This window comes from Ceratotherium simum, chromosome 29 (genome assembly GCF_057802395.1).
Source record: "Ceratotherium simum simum isolate JZ-2026a chromosome 29, ASM5780239v1, whole genome shotgun sequence".
In the NCBI taxonomy this organism is placed as follows: domain Eukaryota; kingdom Metazoa; phylum Chordata; class Mammalia; order Perissodactyla; family Rhinocerotidae; genus Ceratotherium; species Ceratotherium simum.
The window spans coordinates 182,032-201,470 of NC_141928.1; the positions used below are offsets into that span (position 1 = coordinate 182,032).

At 44.0% G+C, this 19,439-nt stretch overlaps 1 protein-coding gene across 2 annotated transcripts in view; it reads right to left on the reverse strand.

The window, feature by feature from the left end:
- Positions 1-19,439, reverse strand: part of CACNA1B (calcium voltage-gated channel subunit alpha1 B) — a 213,671-nt gene that overhangs the window by 164,440 nt on the left and 29,792 nt on the right. For both annotated transcript variants that reach the window (XM_087418671.1, XM_087418670.1), the window contains exons 4-6: positions 7,573-7,664; positions 5,902-6,054; positions 3,678-3,868 (exon numbers count right to left, since the gene is read on the reverse strand). In XM_087418671.1, coding sequence (XP_087274797.1) covers positions 3,678-3,868; positions 5,902-6,054; positions 7,573-7,664 — 436 coding nt within the window. The remainder of the gene's footprint in view (positions 1-3,677; positions 3,869-5,901; positions 6,055-7,572; positions 7,665-19,439) is intronic.

The window sequence follows — 19,439 nt, forward strand, 5'->3', positions numbered from 1 at the left end:
GCATGCTCATGGTGTTATTCTTAGCCCCCTTAAAGGCTCCACCTTGGTCTCTTTTGCTGGATCCTTCTTTCCTACTTGGTTCTAAATGTTGGAATTCCCCCGACAGCCAAAGGCTCAGAGAAGGCTCAGTCTTGGGCCTTCGCTTCTCCACCTACACTCACTACCCAGGCAATCTCATCCTCTCCCATAATTTTAAACACCATCCATGACTTCAAACATACACCCTCACCCTGCTGTTCCCTCTGAACTCCCTCTCATGTACCTAACTGTACACTCAGCATCTCCACTTGGATGAAAACAGTTATCTAAAGCTTTACAGGGCCAAAACAAAATTCTCGTGTTCCACCACTACTCTCCGCTAAAACAATACTAAGCAAATATCTTGCTCCCAATTCTCCCCTTCTCAGCAAAGGTACCACCTTTCCCAGTGGCTCAAGTCACATCATCTCTGATTCTTCTTTCTCTCACATTGGACATTCAATCAATGAGCAAGTCCTGTCTTTGCTAATTTCAAAATATAGCTTTACACCTATATATCTGAACACTCCTTCCTCAGATGTTTATGTAACTAGTACAATGAACATATGCAAAATCATATGTATATAATCATAAACCAATATTATTTACCTCCAACTGTCCCTTTGAACATAGTCATGTGCCTGGATGAAAATTTGGATAAGTCTCATGATTTTCCTGATAACTCCCGGGTAATAGAAAGTTCTACAATCACATCACATGGAAAGCACAGTCTCAATTCAGTAGTTAAGTGCCCAATCCTAGCTGGTAATAAAACTGTTTTAACATGCTTTACACTGAGAACATCTACTCTCTTTGGCTGGCCTGCCACAGCTGACTGCTTTCAATGGGAGAAGGCCTGGCCCCTCTTTGCCCCTACGCACCTAGCATTGTTCCTCCTTCCTCAGCTTGCTGGCGGGCTGCTGACCCCCACACTAACAACGCAGGGGAGGGAGGAGCAGGGGGGCAGGCAAGTTCTTCCTTGCGTGGTGCTGTCCTGAGATAATCTCATCTCCCTGGGCCTGACAGGAATTTACTGCTGACTAGTCTCTCACAAGGCACTTCTGCGGGTTCTTCCAAGACTCTGCTAGACTTCACTTACTTTTCAAAACACAGGCAAGCCATCTCTCCTCCAGCTGGAGAACACCCTCCATGCCCACCACCACCAGTTCTTCAACAGTCCCACTCAGAACAGATGTTCTGTTGAGAGCCATCATTCCCCCTGGTCAGAATTTAAAAGTGCTCCTGGCTGCCCACTCTCCCCTGGCGACCGCTGGTCCACGAGAGACACTCAAACACTCTCCCCCTGCTCCTACATCGAGTGTGCTCTCCATCACGCTCCCTCCACCCCACTGCTGCAGGCCAGCAGCTCCTGCCCTTGAAGTCCCAGGCACCGTCGCTTGGGCCTCCACCCTCCACGAGCCTATGTCTGAGGGCACCACGAAAGCCCCTTGCACTGGGTTGGAGGTGAGGGGCAGGCTCTCCTTCCAAAGAATCCTCTTCAAAAATCCTGTCTGATCTCCAACAACTGACCCTGTCATCCCTTGGTGTGGAGGGTGGATCCAGCCAGTTCTTGGCCACCTGCTCTAGGCACCAGCCTCCAGCTCACCACCATCACTGTGTCCTGGTGCCTCGCCCAATGTGCAAGACACCGTCCCGTCACGTGTGCAGGTCTGGCGTCTAGGCCTCACTAGGCCCTGCTTTCCAACACCCTCTAACTCATCACTCCCTGCCCCTCATCCTCCTCTGTTTCCTTCACAGTGTGTGCCACTATTGGGCCCCTATTTGTTGAATACCTCCTGCTCACCATCATACCTGCAGCATCTTGGGGGTGCCCAGCACCCGGTGGGTCCCATGGAAATATGTGTTGGATGAAGCCTCTGTGGCCCTTCCTGACCAGTGCCTCCTGCTCTGGGGTCTGGTACGTGCCCACCCTTTCCCCTGAGGGGCACAGACCCACCAGTCTGAGTCACCTGGGCCACTGGCCAAGCCCCATTCGGCACTGAGGGCTGTAGAGACCTGCTCACACAGTCTCTCGTTCGGGTGGGGCTGGCAGGGATGTGCCCAGCTCAGAGCTATTTTTAGGGTCTGTCTCTGTGGAAATTGTTCGTTGATCAGCTGTAGGGAGAGAACAGCCAAGCTCTTTATCACTGCCTTTGTCCCCATTCCTCTTTCCCTCGACCAAACAGAGCCTATCATCAGACACGACTCCCACTCCAAGGAGGATCTGGTTCAACGGACCGAGGGCCAGCTTTTCCTTAACTCCTCATCTGCCATCTGCCTGCTCAACAAGCATTTACCAAGCACCTACTGGATGCCCAGCCCCGAGACCCCTCTGGGTCTCCATGAACCCCTAGAGGAGGCACAGAGCAAAGGGTCCAAGTCTGTCCCTTTCCTCCTGTCCACTGTCATGCCACCAGCACATAGCTACTAGAGGCTGGGGAGCACAGGGCTCCAGGAACTTGCAGCCCAAGCCCCACCCTCAGTGCACAAGTGACAGATTCAAAGAGAAGTACCTTGTGCTCCAGGGTCCGCCACCCACAGCACCCAAGCAGAACACACCCTCTAGCTACCCAAAACATAGCAATCCGCCAGCCATACCCTCCCAACCAAGCCTGCCAAGATTTCTGGCTCATGTGCACCTTCTTTCTCCACCTCCCAAGGCCCCTGAGCTATGAATTTAATTGTTCTCATGCCCCAGTGGCTCACAGGGCTCTAGGGGGTAGAAGGCAGCTGGGGATAGGGGGAGTCGTCACATAAAAAAAGAGACAGTGGTCTGCTCAGGAATCGATTGTAGAGTCCACCAAGAAGAGTCTCAGGTGGAGGGGAGGTGGGAGGCAGATGGGTCACTAGGCAACCCCCAAGGGCCTTTTACCCAACTTCTGTCATGGGCACCAACCCTAGACTGCCCTACACCACTGAGACAGGCTGGCATCAAGATGAGAGTGAGAAGATCAAAGAGGAGCAGAACCAGAGGAAACAGTGCCAGACTCACTGGGAAGGAAACAAACGTACCAGACACAGGCTCCCACCCTAAGCATCCCTGCATAAGCAAAGAAGCTTCCCTGAGCCTTGGCTCAAGGCAACCCTAAGCCCTACCCTGCTCCTCACTATCTTCACCAGACAGCCTAGGGACGACGAGAGGCCCAAAAGGCCTCCCTGTCCCTTACTCCATCCAGAAGACCCCAGCAGCGATGGCATAGGTAGCAGTCAACAGCAAGCTGCCTACTAGCCTTGGGGCCTAGGGCAAATTAATTAGCTTCTCCATGACTCAGTTTCATCATCTGTACAATGGGGTTCTTGAAATGATTCTATGAGTTAAGAGGGCTAAAACATTTCACACAGGGCCTAACTTGGAGCAAGCTCACAGTGAGTATCTTCTCTGGAATTTTCTTTTCTGACCTCCACCAGCTGCCCCTCAGTTTCACTTTCATAAGAGAAGCTGTCCTGGAGACTCCAGGACCTAAGTCAAGAGTTGAGTTGAGACTGATCACAGTGAACCCCTTGGTAGGGCCCTCTGAAGGAGGGGCCTGTATTTCATCCTAGGGTGGAGGAAGGAGCCTGGGGCTGGGCAGATGTTCTTAGGTCAGAAGCGCCACCTCAAATGGGACCCCAGGAGCTCCAGGGCCCACTCCCCATCCCGGGGCCAAGATGCAACTCACATTGTAGAGGATGTCCGTCCAGCCCTCCATGGTGATGCACTGGAACACCGTCAGGATGGCAAAGAGGATGTTGTCAAAGTTGGTGATGCCAAAGTTGGGCCCTGGCCAGTACTCCCGGCACTCAGTGTCACCCTCACACAGCCGGGCTGGGGCCTCCTTGCCACAGGGGAAGTCGCCCACTGGCTCTGTATCTGAGAGCAGGAGAATGAAGCACAGACCCTGAGCTCAGAAACACCAAGGTCTCCCACCCTGCTGGGATTCCTGGGCCCTGGAGACCTCGTCACAGGTGGACAGGAATCAGCCACCAACAGAAACTCTCCCTCGACTTCCCACCATCCTCTTGCACCTGCACCAGCACTCTCCTCCTGCCTACAGTCTGCCTCCACCTGAGCTCACACCTACCCTCTCAGGAACTATTGGTCAGCCTCTCCCTCTCTACTGAAACCTGCCCATCATCATTTCAACATGCTCAGGACTCATTCACCTTAAAATAAAAAACAACAAACTCCCAATCTCCAATTCTTTCTACCACTACCACCCTGACTTCTCCTTTCCCTCGCGGCCAAACTGCCACCAAGATTCTCCTGACATGAAGATCTGCCTGTCGCTCTGGAGCCAACACCAAGCTGGACTAGTCCTGGTGCTCGTCAACCTCGGCAGGTTGACCCAGAGCCCACCCAACATGTGACCAGAGGATGGCTGGGGGCCTCAAGGCCCAGGCCTCACTGACCTGGCCCTCCCAGAGTGGATATGCTCCTGCTGGCCTGCAGCCTAGGAGGCAGCCAAGGACCACACAGAGGGATGTTAAAGAAACACCAGAAAAACAGTGCTAATCTCTGCAACAAGATGCACTGTTTAAACCAGTAGCACATGTTTATCCCCTCCAGTCCCCAAATCCTAATGACAGAGTAGAAAAAAACTATTAAAAAAAAAAAGCAAATGTATAACAATACATGGGAATCCCTCCTATCAACATAGGAGAAATTTTGAGGAGTTGTAGGATAGAAAGCAAATACTCCCAGGTTTAGAAGACAAAACTGACCACAAAAGTTTACTCCTCTCCCTCCAAACATCTTAATAAACGCTCACAGAGAAGACTAGTAAGTCACTGTTTGTCTGCTTGGAAACAACGGTATTCTCTGTGAATAACGACAGTTTTATTTCCTCCTTTCCCATTCTCGACAGGGTTTTTCTTCCTTTTCTTGTCTCCTGGCACTGGCTGTGACTGCAATGATATGCGGACTAAAAGTGACCATGAGTGCCTCAATTTCATCCCTGACTTTAAAGGGAAAGCTCTCAAGACTTACAACAAAGTACAATGTTTGCAGGAAATTTTAGGGAGTTTAAGAAAATTCCTTTTTATTTCCAGTTTGATAAGAGGTTTTCTTAGTCATGAATGATTCAAATTTTAGTAAAAGTTTTTTCTGCATCTAGTGAGATGACCATAAATGTATTTATGGTCAACTCAAGCCACAAACCTTAGTGCCACCCCTAACTCTTCTCTTTCTATTACACCCCACATACAAGATCCCAGAAAACCCTGTTGGTGCAGCAAGCCTCACTGCAACATATAACAAGACCTTGACCCATTCTAACCATGTCTACCAAAACAGCCTGGCCCCAGCCAACAGCACCTCTCCTGGATTGAGATATTATTCTCCAACTCAAGCCTGATTCTGCCTTCATCTCCCCACAGCAGCCAGAATGATCAGACGATGTCACTCCTCACTCAAAGCCCCCCGCTGTCTTCCCATTTCTCTCAGAATAAGACTCAGAGCTCCGACCATCCACAAAACCCACACAGTGACCCCTTCTGTTCTTCCTGTTCCTCACTCCAGCCTTTGCACTTACTATTCCTTGTAACTGAAGCTCTCTGGTCCAGTGGCCACACAGCTGTCCCTGTCACTGCATTCAGACTGCTGTTCAATTGTCACCTGAGCAGAGAGGCCTTCCCTGGCCACTCTCTGTGAAGAGGGCCCCAAATTATTCTATTTCAAATGCCCTTTTTGTTTCCTTCCTAGAAGTTACTACAATCTGTAATGAGGTCATGTGCGTGTTAGTTTACATATTTGTGTTTATCAGGTTATCGTCCATCCCCCACTGGAACCTCCACCTCATTTGTCTGGCACCTAGAAAGCTCCTTAGCACTTGGAACAGTGCCTCTCTCCTGGAGGAATGAATCCGCGGTCCTCATCTCAGTCTGAGGGGTGCGGCTAGGCCTCACCTGTGCTGTTGGGGAAACAGGCCTTGTGGAATTTGCCCATGTAGAACTCGAGGCCGATGATGGCGAACATGAGGATGGCGAAGAAGAGAAGCAGCCCGATCTGCAGGAGCGGAACCATGGCCTTCATGATGGACTTGAGCACCACCTGCAGACCTGGGGCCAGAGCAGGCAAAGCAGGGCAGGTCAGAGAGGAGGGCGGGCAGCGCAGGGAGTGGGATGGGTGTGTAGACAGAATAGCAAGAGCCAGGCGGGACAGGACTGAGAGTCCTGGGGCAAGGTGCTCGCAGTGAGTGTTTACGGGGCCACAGGGCAAAGGCGAGCCCTCAAAGTAGGAGACAGAGCAGGGAGTGGTGGGGAAGCTTGAAGTCTTGGGGGAAGGAGGACAGAAAAGGGAAAGCCTGTGTGCGGCAGAGCTGAGAGTCCTCGGGGTGGGGGACGAGGCATAGGGTCGTGAGGGGAGGTGGACTGATCAGTGTCCCAAAGTAGGGGGAGGAGCAGGGTGTGGGGGTGCCTGAGTATGAAGTTCAGGTGGAGAGTGTGGGCTGGTGAGATCTGTGGATCTATGGAGGGCTTAGGGTAGAGGAAGAGCGGAGAGTCCTGAGAGGGAAGATGAGGGAATCCTGAGAGGGAAAAGCAGAAGATCCTAGAAGCTAAGAACAAGGAATCTTGGGAGGGAGGAGCAGGGGATCTTGGGAGGGAAGAGCAGGGGATCCTGGGAACTAAGAGCAGAGGATTAGGAGGGAAGAGGAGAAGATCCTGGGAGGGAAGAGAAGGAAATGCTGGGAACTATGAGAGGGGATCCTGGGAGGGAAGTCCAGGGGTTCCTGACAGACCCAACTCCTTAGGGAAAGTAAAGCAGAGGACCTGCCCCTAGGGAGTATTTTACCGCTGATCACAGGGCATGAGTGTTTCCGGGCCAGATTGGGCAGAGGGGGCTGAGCCCCATGACCCCGCTTCCAGCCTGGCCCTAGCTCTTGGATACAGGCCTGAGTCTTTGCCTGGCAGGGTCTCAGGGCCGAACAGGGAGCCAACCAAGGGTCTTCCCTGTAGTGGTCTCAGGGGGCACAGCCCTAGGTCCTTGCCCATCCAGGCCCTGAGGGAATCCTAAAACCAAACTTCCAGCAGACTGAAGGAAAGAGGCCAGGATGGTCACTGGCTCCCAAGGCAACCCTGTCCATCCTCCTGCCCACGCTTGGCTCCCTGAGCAGCCCATTCCAGGAGCATGTCTTAACCCGGTCTCAGCTCCCAATGGCCCTGCCAAGCCTGAGCCAAGACAGGTGGTCCTTTGCAGCCTTTGAATATTTTCTCAGGCATCATGACCCAGCACCTTGGCCAATCTCCCATCTGTCCCTTAACCCCAGAAAAAGAAGCAGAGCTGGAAATACAGCACAGGGTGTGAGGAGGAGTAAAGTTTCCATCTAGGGAAGCCAAGTCAGGGCAAAATAACAGGGTCATCGTCTGGGCTTTCATGGAGAATGGGATAGACTGGAAAAGGCTTGCTCTTCCTTTCTTCATATCTGGTTCCCTGGGGTCAAGAGCAGCAAGCTCAGAGTCACCAAAGCCAAAGAGCCCACTGGTTAGGGCTTAACTGTGGCCATGGCCATGGTGGGGGTGGGAGAGGAGGTCAGTGTTCCAAGTAGGCTTGGGCATGACTGCTTTTGCCAGACTCACTCGGAATCCCAGACACCAGCTTCAGGGGTCTTAGCACACGCACAGCCCGCAGCGTTCGCAGGTCAAAGTCAGTGCCAGCCGTGGCAAGGATCCTGGCAGGAACAAAGAGAAAGAGGGAAGTAAGGGCTTCCACACAGAGCTGATAAGAGAACACACCCCCTTATCACCCGTGTCCTACGCCCAAGAGCAGGGACACATTTGTGCCTGTGTCCCCCACAGTCCAAGCACAGGGCTTGCACAGGGCGTGGGGCTTGCCAGGCAGGGGGAGGCAGGAACTGAATTCAGATGTCCTCACGAGTAATGTTAGCAATGGCTTTTACCAGCATAACCGTCCCTCCAGTTCAAAGGCATCACCTCTAGAGGACACTTGGTCTGTGGCCCCTGGCCTGGCCTTGAGTCTGTCCCTCAATTGAGTCCAAGCCTGAAACATGTCCTCAAACCAACCCCAGTTGCACTGCAAGCTGCCTCAGGAGAGGTGGTGATGAGTGGGGGCACGAGTTCACTGGAGCTTGAGAGACTCCTGAACAGGCACTACACGTTGCCCTTCTTCACTTTATCTCAGGAGAACGTGGGAATGAGGGGCAGCGAAGGTGGAATAAAGGGTTCAGGGGACTCAGAAAAACTATAACAATCAGTTCCATTAGCATAAAAACATATTCCAATGCCTCCCATCTTAAAAACAAAAGATCTCACACCTGCCTCTGACCACAGCACACTTCGCGCCCTTCACACCAAAACTCACTGCAGGTGTCAATCCTTGGTCCCCACTGCCTAACCTTTCCATCTCTGTTCACCTTTGTCCAACTAGGTTCTCACCCTCACCCTTCCACTGAAATGCTGTGTCAAGCCTTCTTGCCAATTCCAATGGTTAAGTCTCTTTCTTTAAACGGTTTCATCTCTTGTCCTTGGGTCAACTCTCTCATTTTCCTCTTAACTCCCTGGGAGCCCCTTCTAGGTCTTGTTTGCCAGCTTTGCCTCCTCTACCAGACTCAAAAATTAGAGGCCCCAGGGCTCACTCCATATAGGATCTACCCAATAGCTCTGAATATCACGGTATGCTTATTACTCCCAAATTTACATCTTTAATTCAAATCTGGAACTCTAGGCTCATATATCCAACTGCCTTTTTGACCTTTCCACTTGGAAATCAAAAAAAGCATATCAAACATTATACAACTAGGGGCCAGCCAGGTGGCACAAGTGGTTAAGTGCGTGCGCTCCGCTGCAATGGCCCGGGGTTCGCCAGTTCGGATCCCGGGTGCTCACCGATGCACCGCTTGTCTAGGCCATGCTGTGGCGGCGTCCCATATAAAGCAGAGGAAGATGGGCACAGATGTTAGCCCAGGCCCAGTCTTCCTCAGCAAAAAGAGGAGGATTGGCAGATGTTAGCTCAGGGCCGATCTTCCTCACAAAAAAAAAAATTATACAACTAAAGAATTCGTTTTTAAATTTTAACATACTAAAACATGTACTTTTTTTTAAAGTTCCGAGTTGTTACATCATAGTGACTAAAGAGCTTTTGATTCTTACTCCCAATCTTGCTCCTTCCCCAGTATTCACCCCTCTCAGTGAACAGCGCTAGTCAACTGTTATTTAAGCCAAAACCAAGCCTTCATCCCTGACTCCTCTGTCTCTTACACTCCACATCTAATTCACCAACAATCCTACGGGCTCTACCTTTAAAATGCATCCTGGACTCTTGGTGAAGAAGGCTTTGTGCTCCTCTGCTGTAATACATGGCAGTAAGGAATAAAATTTGAGATGGAGCTGGGGTCAAAAATAAGATAAAACTCCCAGGGGATAAAAAAAGAAGAGCAACAAGAAAACCTATTCAAACCAAAATTCCACAGCACATGAGGAAGTCCAGTGCTAAGAGAAACACTCGCGTACTGGAATCAACTATTGGGAGATTAATTTTGTTCAGATGAAATCAACAAATTATGAAACAAAAACGGGCAGAAACAGGTAGGTACTTAAAAAACTAGCTAGAAGTCTTGACAATAAGCAAATAGTTACTGAAATAATACCAGCAGTAATGATGCATCATACTCTAGGTTGGAGACATGGTTTGAGAGTATTAACGGTTTAGAAAATAGTACTGGGGCTAATACTAAGGAATTTACCCACAGACATCAAAAAGACAAAGAAAAAAAATGAGAGAGAAGTTAAGTGATATGGAGGTTAGATCATATATCTAACACACATCAAATGTGAGTTCCAGAAGAAGAGAATAGAGGGAATGATGAAGCAGCAACATCTGAAGAAATAACAGATGAGAAAGTTCCAGAATTAAAGACTTGAGTTCTCAAATTCAAAGTACACTACAAGTGCCAATCAGATAAAGAAAATACATCCAACCAGAAACAGTACGAGGAAATGCAGAATATCAGGCGTAAAAAGAAAGTCTTAAAAGCTACCAGAAAGAAAAGACAAAATATCTAGAAAAGAAGAAAAATTAAAAGATGAGAAAGCTTCACCTCAGCAAAAACATATGGTAGAAGACAATTAAGCAACACCACCAACAAGCTGCAGGAAAATAACTGTCATCTTAGAACTTAATATCCAGCTAAACTGTCAATGAAGAGTGAGGGCAAAATATTTCATACATCAAGTAAGTATATTTTAATGTATATACATAAGTCTATACATGAAATAAATATTTCATGTATAAAATAAGTCATCACCCAGACCCTCAGTAAAACAACATGATAACTGAACCCAAAGGGAATGCACAGTACGTAAGAATAATGGCAGGCACTGAAAATAATTTTCAAGTAGTTAAATTTAATTAATCATTGATTGTTTTTTAATTATGATCCAATTTTTCATTTTTTGTGTGTTTATTTTCTAAATGTAAAACTAACAATCTAGGCAATAATAAAATATTTACAGAAGGGGTTGTACCAGGTGTAGTCACATCAATCATGTCATAGAGGCTAACTCACTCTTCATGGTGTTAGACCAGGGGACCGCAAACGTTTTTTGTAAAGGGCCAGTTAGTAAATAGTTAGGCTTTGTGAGCCATAAGGTCTTTGTCACAACCACTCAACTCTGCCACCGTAGCATGAAGGCAGCCATAGATAATATGTAAATGAATGGACAAGGCTGTATTCCAATAAAACTTTATCTATAAACACAGGCTGCCAGGCAGATGGGCTGTAGTTTTCTGACCTCTGCGTTAGACAAATGTATAGTTACAAACATACGTTTAAAATGTTAAGGACATCCAGGAGTGACGTCAGCACCATGGCAGAGTGAGCTTTCCCGTGAACTCTTCCCCCGACAAGATACAACAAAAGCAACAGTCACAGACCAACAACGGAATCCCAGACAGTGAAAACCTAGAGCGGAGGGATCCACACTGCCTCACATCTGAGAGCGGAATGTGCTGGGCCCCCGGAGGAAGTGGGGAGAGGTAAGGAGAACTCCTCTCCCTCCCCATCAGATCAGCGATCCCCGTCAGCGCGGCTCCCAGAGAGGGGGGAGGGGTGGCCCTCGGCGGGGAAACCGTGGCTCTTCGGACTCTCTCAGCCAGTGGGAAACTCCCACACAGAGGACTCAGAGGAGCCACAGGGCTACCATCAACATCTGAGCACCCCAGAGAGTGGATAAAGAGGGGCAAACGAGAAGCCTCCCACGTCAGGGACCCAGAGGGCAAAAGAGAGAGCTCCCCTCTCCCCACAACCCGGACTCTGCAGCTCAACCGACCAGACCAGACCTAGCGATCCGAGGCAGACCTGATCAAACGACTGGACCCGTGGATCGCAGCGGGGAAAAAACAAAACAAAACTGCGGATCGCAGCAGAAAAACCGGGGCAGAGCGCAGGGGCTTAGACTACACAGCCCTTTACCACCAGACAGTGGCGGCAGGTGGAAATTGCAACCAGAGACTTCCAGGATGAGGAAAAACAAAACCAACACAGGAACCACAATGCAAAAATATATGAAATCACCAAACCAGAAACAAAATGACAAGCACCCAGAAATCAACCCCGAAGACACAGAAATCCATAAACTAAATGACAGAGGTTTCAAAATAGCTATCATAAAAACACTCAACGAAATACGAGACAACACAGACAAACAATTCAATGAGATTAGGAGTTTCTTCACAAAAGAGATTGAAATCATAAAATGTTAAGGACATCCAGTAAATGGATAGAAATACAATCTATCTCAAAACCAGCAGTGGGTAAAAAGGTGTGCTGGGAATAAGTAATATAGAACATTTTGTCAAGCTACAAAAGTCTGTGCCTCCTAAAAAGGCAAAGAAAGGATATAAAGAGAAAACACAAAATAAGATATTAGAATTAAGTCCAAATACTTCAGTAATCACAAGAAATATAAATGAATTTTAAGTTCCTATTGAAGTGTATAGTATTAGATTGGAGTTTTTTAAAGTCCAACTGTATTCTACTTACAAAAGACACACCTGAAAAAAAATACAGAAATGTTGAAAATAAACAGATTTTTTAAAGGATATAGTAAGTAAATACTATAGAAAAGAAAATTGGTATAGAAATACTAAAGACAAAACAGAATTTAAGACAAAAAGCAACCTTAGGACTAAAGAAGGTTATATAATGCATAACACTAAAAGGAAAATTTCACCAAGAAATATGGCAATCATTAATTTTTATGCACCCAACCTTACAAACTCAAAACAGATAAAGAAAATAAATGAAAATGCCTCCAACATAGTAGAAGATTCTAACAAAGTTCTTATCAGAATCTGAACGACTAAACACCAAAATTTAGTAAGGCTTTACAAGATTAAAATAAAATTAGCAGTCTTGATCCATTATATAGTTCTAATCTTCTATATCTTTCTTATCTATTTATCTATCTGTCAAAATCTACTCCTAACAAATAGAGAATATACATTTTTTGGAGTACACAGGAATGTCTTTGAAAATTGCCCATATCCTACATCACAAAAGAAGTCTCAACATATTTCAAAGAATTAGTAACATATATTATTGCACTTCTGCAATTAATGCGATTAAATGAGAATACAACTATAAAAACACATTTAAAAAGAAAATTCACATGTATAGAAACCCTCAAAATGGCCAACTAAATAACTCATTAATTAAAGAACTAACAATAGAAATTACCAGATATTTAGAACTCATCAACAACAAAAATACTACATATTAAAATATATGGAGTTCAGTTAAAGTGATGCTTTAGGGGAGATTTATAAACTTAAATGATTTTATTTTTTAAAATATTGAAAATAAATAAACCAAGCATTGATATGTCTCAAGAATCTTAAAAAAGAACAGCAAAGGAAATTACTACTTTTCTACTTTAGAGAAAGTAGAAAACTGGAAATAATAAAGATAAGAGTAGACAAAGTTAAAATAGGAAATAGAGAAATAATATAAAGCTGAATCTTCGAATGTTTAATAAAATGAACAAGCTTCTTGCAAGAATAATCAAGAAAAAGAGAGTGTACACATACATACACACACAGATACACACATACAAACACATAACTACATGCATGCACGCATGTACATGCATACATATATACACACATGCACACAGATGCACATAACTGTATGTACATACAGCGAACATAACTATAGATGGGAGAGATTTTTAGAATCACAATCACATATTAACAATTTTATATTTTATTTACAATATTTTACATTTTATTAACAATAAATGTTAAAACTTTGATGAAATGGATATATCTCCCCCAAAATGCAAATTACCAAAACTGACTGAAGAGGAAGTAGAAAACCTGAACAAACCATGAACTTTTTTTTTTTTTAATTTTATTTATTTATTTTTTCCCCCAAAGCCCCAGCAGACAGTTGTAGGTCATAGCTGCACATCCTTCTAGTTGCTGTATGTGGGACGCGGCCTCAGCATGGCCGAAGAAGCGGTGCGTCAGTGTGCGCCCAGGATCGAACCCCGGCCGCCAGCAGCGGAGCACGTGCACTTAACCACCAAGCCACGGGGCCGGCCCAACCATGAACTATTATATTAGTTTTCTACTGCTGTGTAAAAACTTGCCCCAATTCAGTTGACTGGAAATAGCACCATTTACCAGCTCACAGTTCTGCATTCAGAAGTCAGGGCACATCATGGCTCAGCTCTCTGCTTAGAGTCTCACAAGGTTGAAATCAAGGTACCAGTCGCTGCATCCTCATCTTGAGGCTAAACTAGGGAAAGTGATGTTTCCCAGCCCCTCGAGGTTGTCTGCAGAATTCAATTCCTTGCAGTAGACATGGAGTCCCAGTGTTTTGCTGTCAGTTGGGGACTCCTCTTAGCTCTTAGAGGCCACTCTCAGGTCCTTGCCACCTGGCCCCTCAACAGTCCCTCTCATACTTCTAAATTCTGTGACTTTAGGAAGGGACCAGTCTCTTTAAAGTCCTAATCACCTGATTAGGTCAGTCTCACCTGAACATTCTCCCTTTGGTTAGCTCAAAGTCAACTGATTAGTAAACTAATCATGGGAGTAACGTCTCCTCATATCCACAGGCCCTTCCCACAGTCAAGAGGAGATGACTGTACAGGTGTGAGGGCCATTTTAAAATTTTGCATACCAAAACCATTTACGAAAATGAATTTGGATTCAAGTTTCTTCTGCCAGAACATCAGACCCAGACAATTCTACAAATGAGTTCTATGAACATTCAAAAAACAGATCATTCCTATGGTATACAAACTGTTACAGAGACTAAAAATATAAGAAAACTCCTAACTCATTTTATGATGCTGGTATAATCTTAATATTAAACCTAGAAAAGGTATACACATCTCAGTTATAAACACAAATCTTAAAATATTAGAGTAAATCAAATTCAAAGGTACATATTTTAAAAGAATATAATGGCCAGGTTAGCCGTCATAGGAACACAAGAATAGTTCAATAGTAGAATAACTATTAATGTAATCCACATTACAAATCAAAATAGAAACTATATGATCATGTCAAAATTTTCAGAAAAATTATTTGATACAATTTTGATATTATTCATGATAAAATGTCTAGGAATAGAAGGAAATTTCCTTAAACTGACAATAGGTATCTACTACAAACCATTAGGAGCATTTCTCTTTAAATTCAGGGATAATACGTGTATACCATTTATATTATATGGAGCTCCTAGCCAAGGCAACAACACAAGAAAAAGAAATAAAATATATAAAGATTAGAAAGGAGGAAACAAACTGTCTTATTCACAGATAACGTGATTCCTACATAGAAAACCCAAAAGTATATACAGGCAAACTCAGAACTAATTAGAAAGTTTAGACAGATCATGGAATACCAAATAAATACACAAAAATAAATTGTTTTCAATTACAATTAGAAAATACAATTTTAAAAAGATATTGTTCTAATGGGTGTGGGACTCCTTTCCAGGGTGATGAAAATGTTATAAAATTAGAGAGTGGTGACAGCTGCACAACTCTATGACTATACTAAAAATCACTGAATTGTATACTTTAAAAGGGTGAAATTTATAGTGTGTGAATTATATCTCAATAAAGCTGTCATAAAAGTATTGTTTATAATAGCAACAAAATCTATAAAGTATCTAGGAATAAACTCAATAAAGTAAGTGCAATACCTTGATAATAAAAGTCAAAACATTCTTGAAGAACAAAGGGATAAGAGAGATGAACCGTATTAATAGATAAGACAATTCAACATCATTAGATGCCCCTTTTCTCCAAGTTAATCTACAAATTCAATGCAATTCCAATAAAAATCTCAACTGATCTTATATAGAGAAAATTCTAAATTTGTAGAAAATGTAAGATTGTCAATACTACCCAAAGCAATCTACAGATTCAATGCAATCCCTATCAAAATTCCAATGACATTTTCTGCAGAAATAGAAAAACTTATTCTAAAATTCACATGGAATCCCAAGGGACCCTGAATAGCCAACATAATCTAGGAAAAGAATGAAATTGGAGGACTCACATTTCTTGATTTCAAAACTTACCACAAAGCTACAGTAGTCAAAACAATGTGGTACTGTTTTATAAGGTATAAGGATAGACAAATACACCAATAGAGTAGAATAATAACCCAGAAACATATGCTGACATATACAGTCAACTGATTTTCAACAAGAGTGCCAAGACCACTCAATGGGGAAACAAGAGTCTTTTCACCAAATTGTGCTGGGAAAACTGGATATCCACATGCAAAAAAACTAAGTTGGACCCTTATCTTATACTACATACAAAAAGTAACTCAAAATGGATCAAAGATCTAAATGTAAGACCTTAAACTAGAAAACTCTTAGAAGAAAATATAGGAGAAAATCTTCATGACATTGGATTTGGCAATGACTTCTTGCACGTGACACCAAAAGCATGGGCAATAAAAGAAAAAGTACATAAATTGGACTTCACGAAAATTTAAAACTTTTGTACATCAAAGAACACCATCAAGACAGTGAAAAGACAACCTACGGAATGCGTGAAAATATTCACAAATCATATATCTAATAAGGGATTAATATCCAGAATATATAAAGAATTCCTACAACTCAACAACAACAAAAACTCAATTTAAAAATAGGCAAAGGGGGCCAGCCCCGTGGCTTAGTGGTTAAGTGCACACGCTCCGCTACTGGCAGCCCGGGTTCGGATCCCGGGCACGCACCGACGCACCGCTTCTCTGGCCATGCTGAGGCCGCGTCCCACATACAGCAGCTAGAAGGATGTGCAGCCATGACATACAACTATCTACTGGGGCTTTGGGGGGAAATAAATAAATAAATAAAATCTAAAAAAAATAGGCAAAGGACTTGAATGAATATTTCTCCAAAAAAGATATACAAATGGCCAATAAGCACACAAAAAGATGCTCGACATCACTAATCTTTAGGGAAATGCAAATCAAAACTACAGTTAATTACCAACTCACATCCATTAGGATGGCTATTACCAAAAAAAGAAAAACAAGGGCTGGCCCAGTGGCGTAGTGGTTAAGTTCGCACGCTCTGCTTCGGCAGCCCAGGGTTTGCAGGTTTGGATCCCGGGCACCGACATATGCACTGCTTATCAAGCCATGCTGTGGCAGGTGTCCACATATAAAGTAGCAGAAGAATGGGCACAGATGTTAGCCCAGGGCCAACCTTCCTCAGCAAAAAGAGGATTGGCAACAGATGTTCACTCAGGGCTAATCATCTTCACCAAAAAAAAAAAAAAAGGAAAATAACAAGTTGTTGGAGAGGATGTGGAAAAACTGGAACCCTTGTGTATTGCTGGTGGGAACATAATATGGTGCAGCCGCTGTGGAATACCGTAAGGAGCTTCATCAAAAAGTTGAACATAAGGGCCAGTCTTGTGGCCTAGTGGTTGAGTTTGGCATGCTCCACTTCGACAGCTTGAGTTAGGTTCCCTGGCACAGACCTACACCACTCATCAGTGGCCATGCTGTGGCGGTGACCCACATACAAAATAGAGGAAGACTGGCACAGATGCTAGCTCAGGATGAATCTCCCTCAAGCAAAAAGAGGAAGACTGGCAACAGATGTTAGCTCAGGGTGAATCTTCCTCAGGAAAAAAAAAAAAACAACAAAATTGAACATAGAATTACTATATGATCTAGCAATTCCACTTCTTTTGGGAATATACCCAAAAGAATTGGAAGCAAGGTCTCAAAGAGATATTTGTACACCTAGGTTCATAGCAGCATTATTCACAATAGGTAAGATGTGGAAGCAACCCAAGTGTCCATTGCTTCCATCAATGGATGTATGGAGAAGCAAATCATGGTATAGACATACAGTGGAATATTATTCAGCCTTAAAAAGGAAAGAAATTCTAATACATGACGCAACATGGATGAACCTTGAGGACATTACGTTAAGTGAAATAAGTCTGTCACCAAAGGACAAATCCTGTATGATTCCACTTATATGAGGTACTCAGAGTAGTCACAATCATAGACACAGAAAGTGGAATGGTGGCTGCCAAGGGTTGGGGGAAGGCGGAATGGGGAGTTAGTGTTTAATGAGGACAGAGTTTCAGATTTGCAAGATGAAAAGAGTTATGGAGACGGATGGTGGTGATGGTTGCACAACACTATGAATATACTTAATACCACTAAACTGTACATTTAAAAAGGGTAAAATTAAGACATAATTTTATGTTGTGTATTTTGCCACAATTAAAAGCAACTGGAAAATAAAGAGAGACCTAAGTACAGAAAGCAAACTTTAAAACTTTGAAAATAAAACAAGAGAACAGTTCTACAACTGTGAGGTAGGGAAGGATTTCTAAAAAAGATATAAAAATCACAAACCATAAAATAATAGATTGATAAATTTGACTACAATAAAATTTAAACTGTATCACAAAAGATGCTACAGAAAAAATTAAAAGAAAAGGATATTTGCAATGCATATAACTGACATAGAATTGGTTTCTAGAATATATAAAGAATTCCTATAAATCCATATGAAAAAATACAAATAACCTATCAGAAAAATGAGCAAATTACAAAAGAGAAAAGAATATGCTCCAAAATCAGGGAAATTCAAGTTAAACTAACAAAAAGATACCATTTCACAGTCTCAGTTTAGCAAACAATGTTAAAGCTGGGGATGTCAAGCAACAGCTCTACTGGTGGAAGAGAAAATTGCAGAATCATTTCAGAGAGCATTTGGCTGCTTCTAGAAAATCTAAAAATGAGCATCCCTATGACTCAGGAAACCACTTCTAACTACATACTAGACACGTCACACAAACACTGGCAGAAATACACACAGGCATGTGCATAGCAGCACTGCCTGTAATAGTGAAAAACGGAAACAGCCTACTGCTCCTCACAAGGAGAGAAGAAAATAATTGTGGTACATGCAGACAGTGGAACATTATTCTGCAGTGCAATATGGATGAGCATGTAAAATTAAATAAACCCACACACATTAACATGGAAAATGTTTAACACAATGTTGACAGGTAAAAAGGCAAGTTGTGAAATAATTGTATATCTATGCCTAAATACATATACACACACATAACTAAAACCATGCAAACAATACTGTATGTTATTTATGGATACAGACATACATAGTGAAAGTTGGAATACCCACACATACACAAGCACTGGAATAAGGAACACAAATTAAGATAGTTGTTATCACCAGAAGGTAAAAAAGAAGGAAAGAGAAAGAGAAGACAATTTGATTGAGGGATTGTATTCAGAAGACTTCGACTATATCTGTAATGTTTCATTTCTCTAAGAGAATCTCCAAAGCTAACTGCCAACTTACAGGGAAATGCAAGGGAGGGGACCACGCACGGTAAAAAAACACACGGACGTGCTGTGAGCAAAGTCTAAACCATGGAAGACACAATTGATCCAGACGGTGAGGGGCCCTCGAAAAGCCCCAATGCCTTCCCAAGAGGAGACAAATCACATACGAGGAAGTTATTTCTCCCTTCCCCTAGAGCTTTCTGTCTACCAGGCATCAGGATGCTCCCTGATAAACCCTGAAGTGTCAGTAAAATGACCTTAGAAGTTGCACCGGCCAGCAAAGACCCAAAGATACAGAAACTCATTCTGACGTGTTCAAGCTGTCATGGTCCTACGGGAGAGGAAAACAACTTGTTTTTTAATGAAGGATTCAAAGGTATTTAAACTGAGACAAGAAGGTATCCACAATCTTCAGAACCATAAAGACACAAAATCTACCCAAATGATAGCCCTGTGAAGTAAATTACAACCTAACTGCACCACTAGGGCTCTGGGACCCCCCAGTGTTTGAGCTGAGAGGCCCCACCATGGTCATCGGTGTTTCAGGAAAGAATCTGGTCCTCATCCCAGCCAAGGAAAGCTCTCTGACGAGGCAACCCAGAAATGACATGGGAGGAAG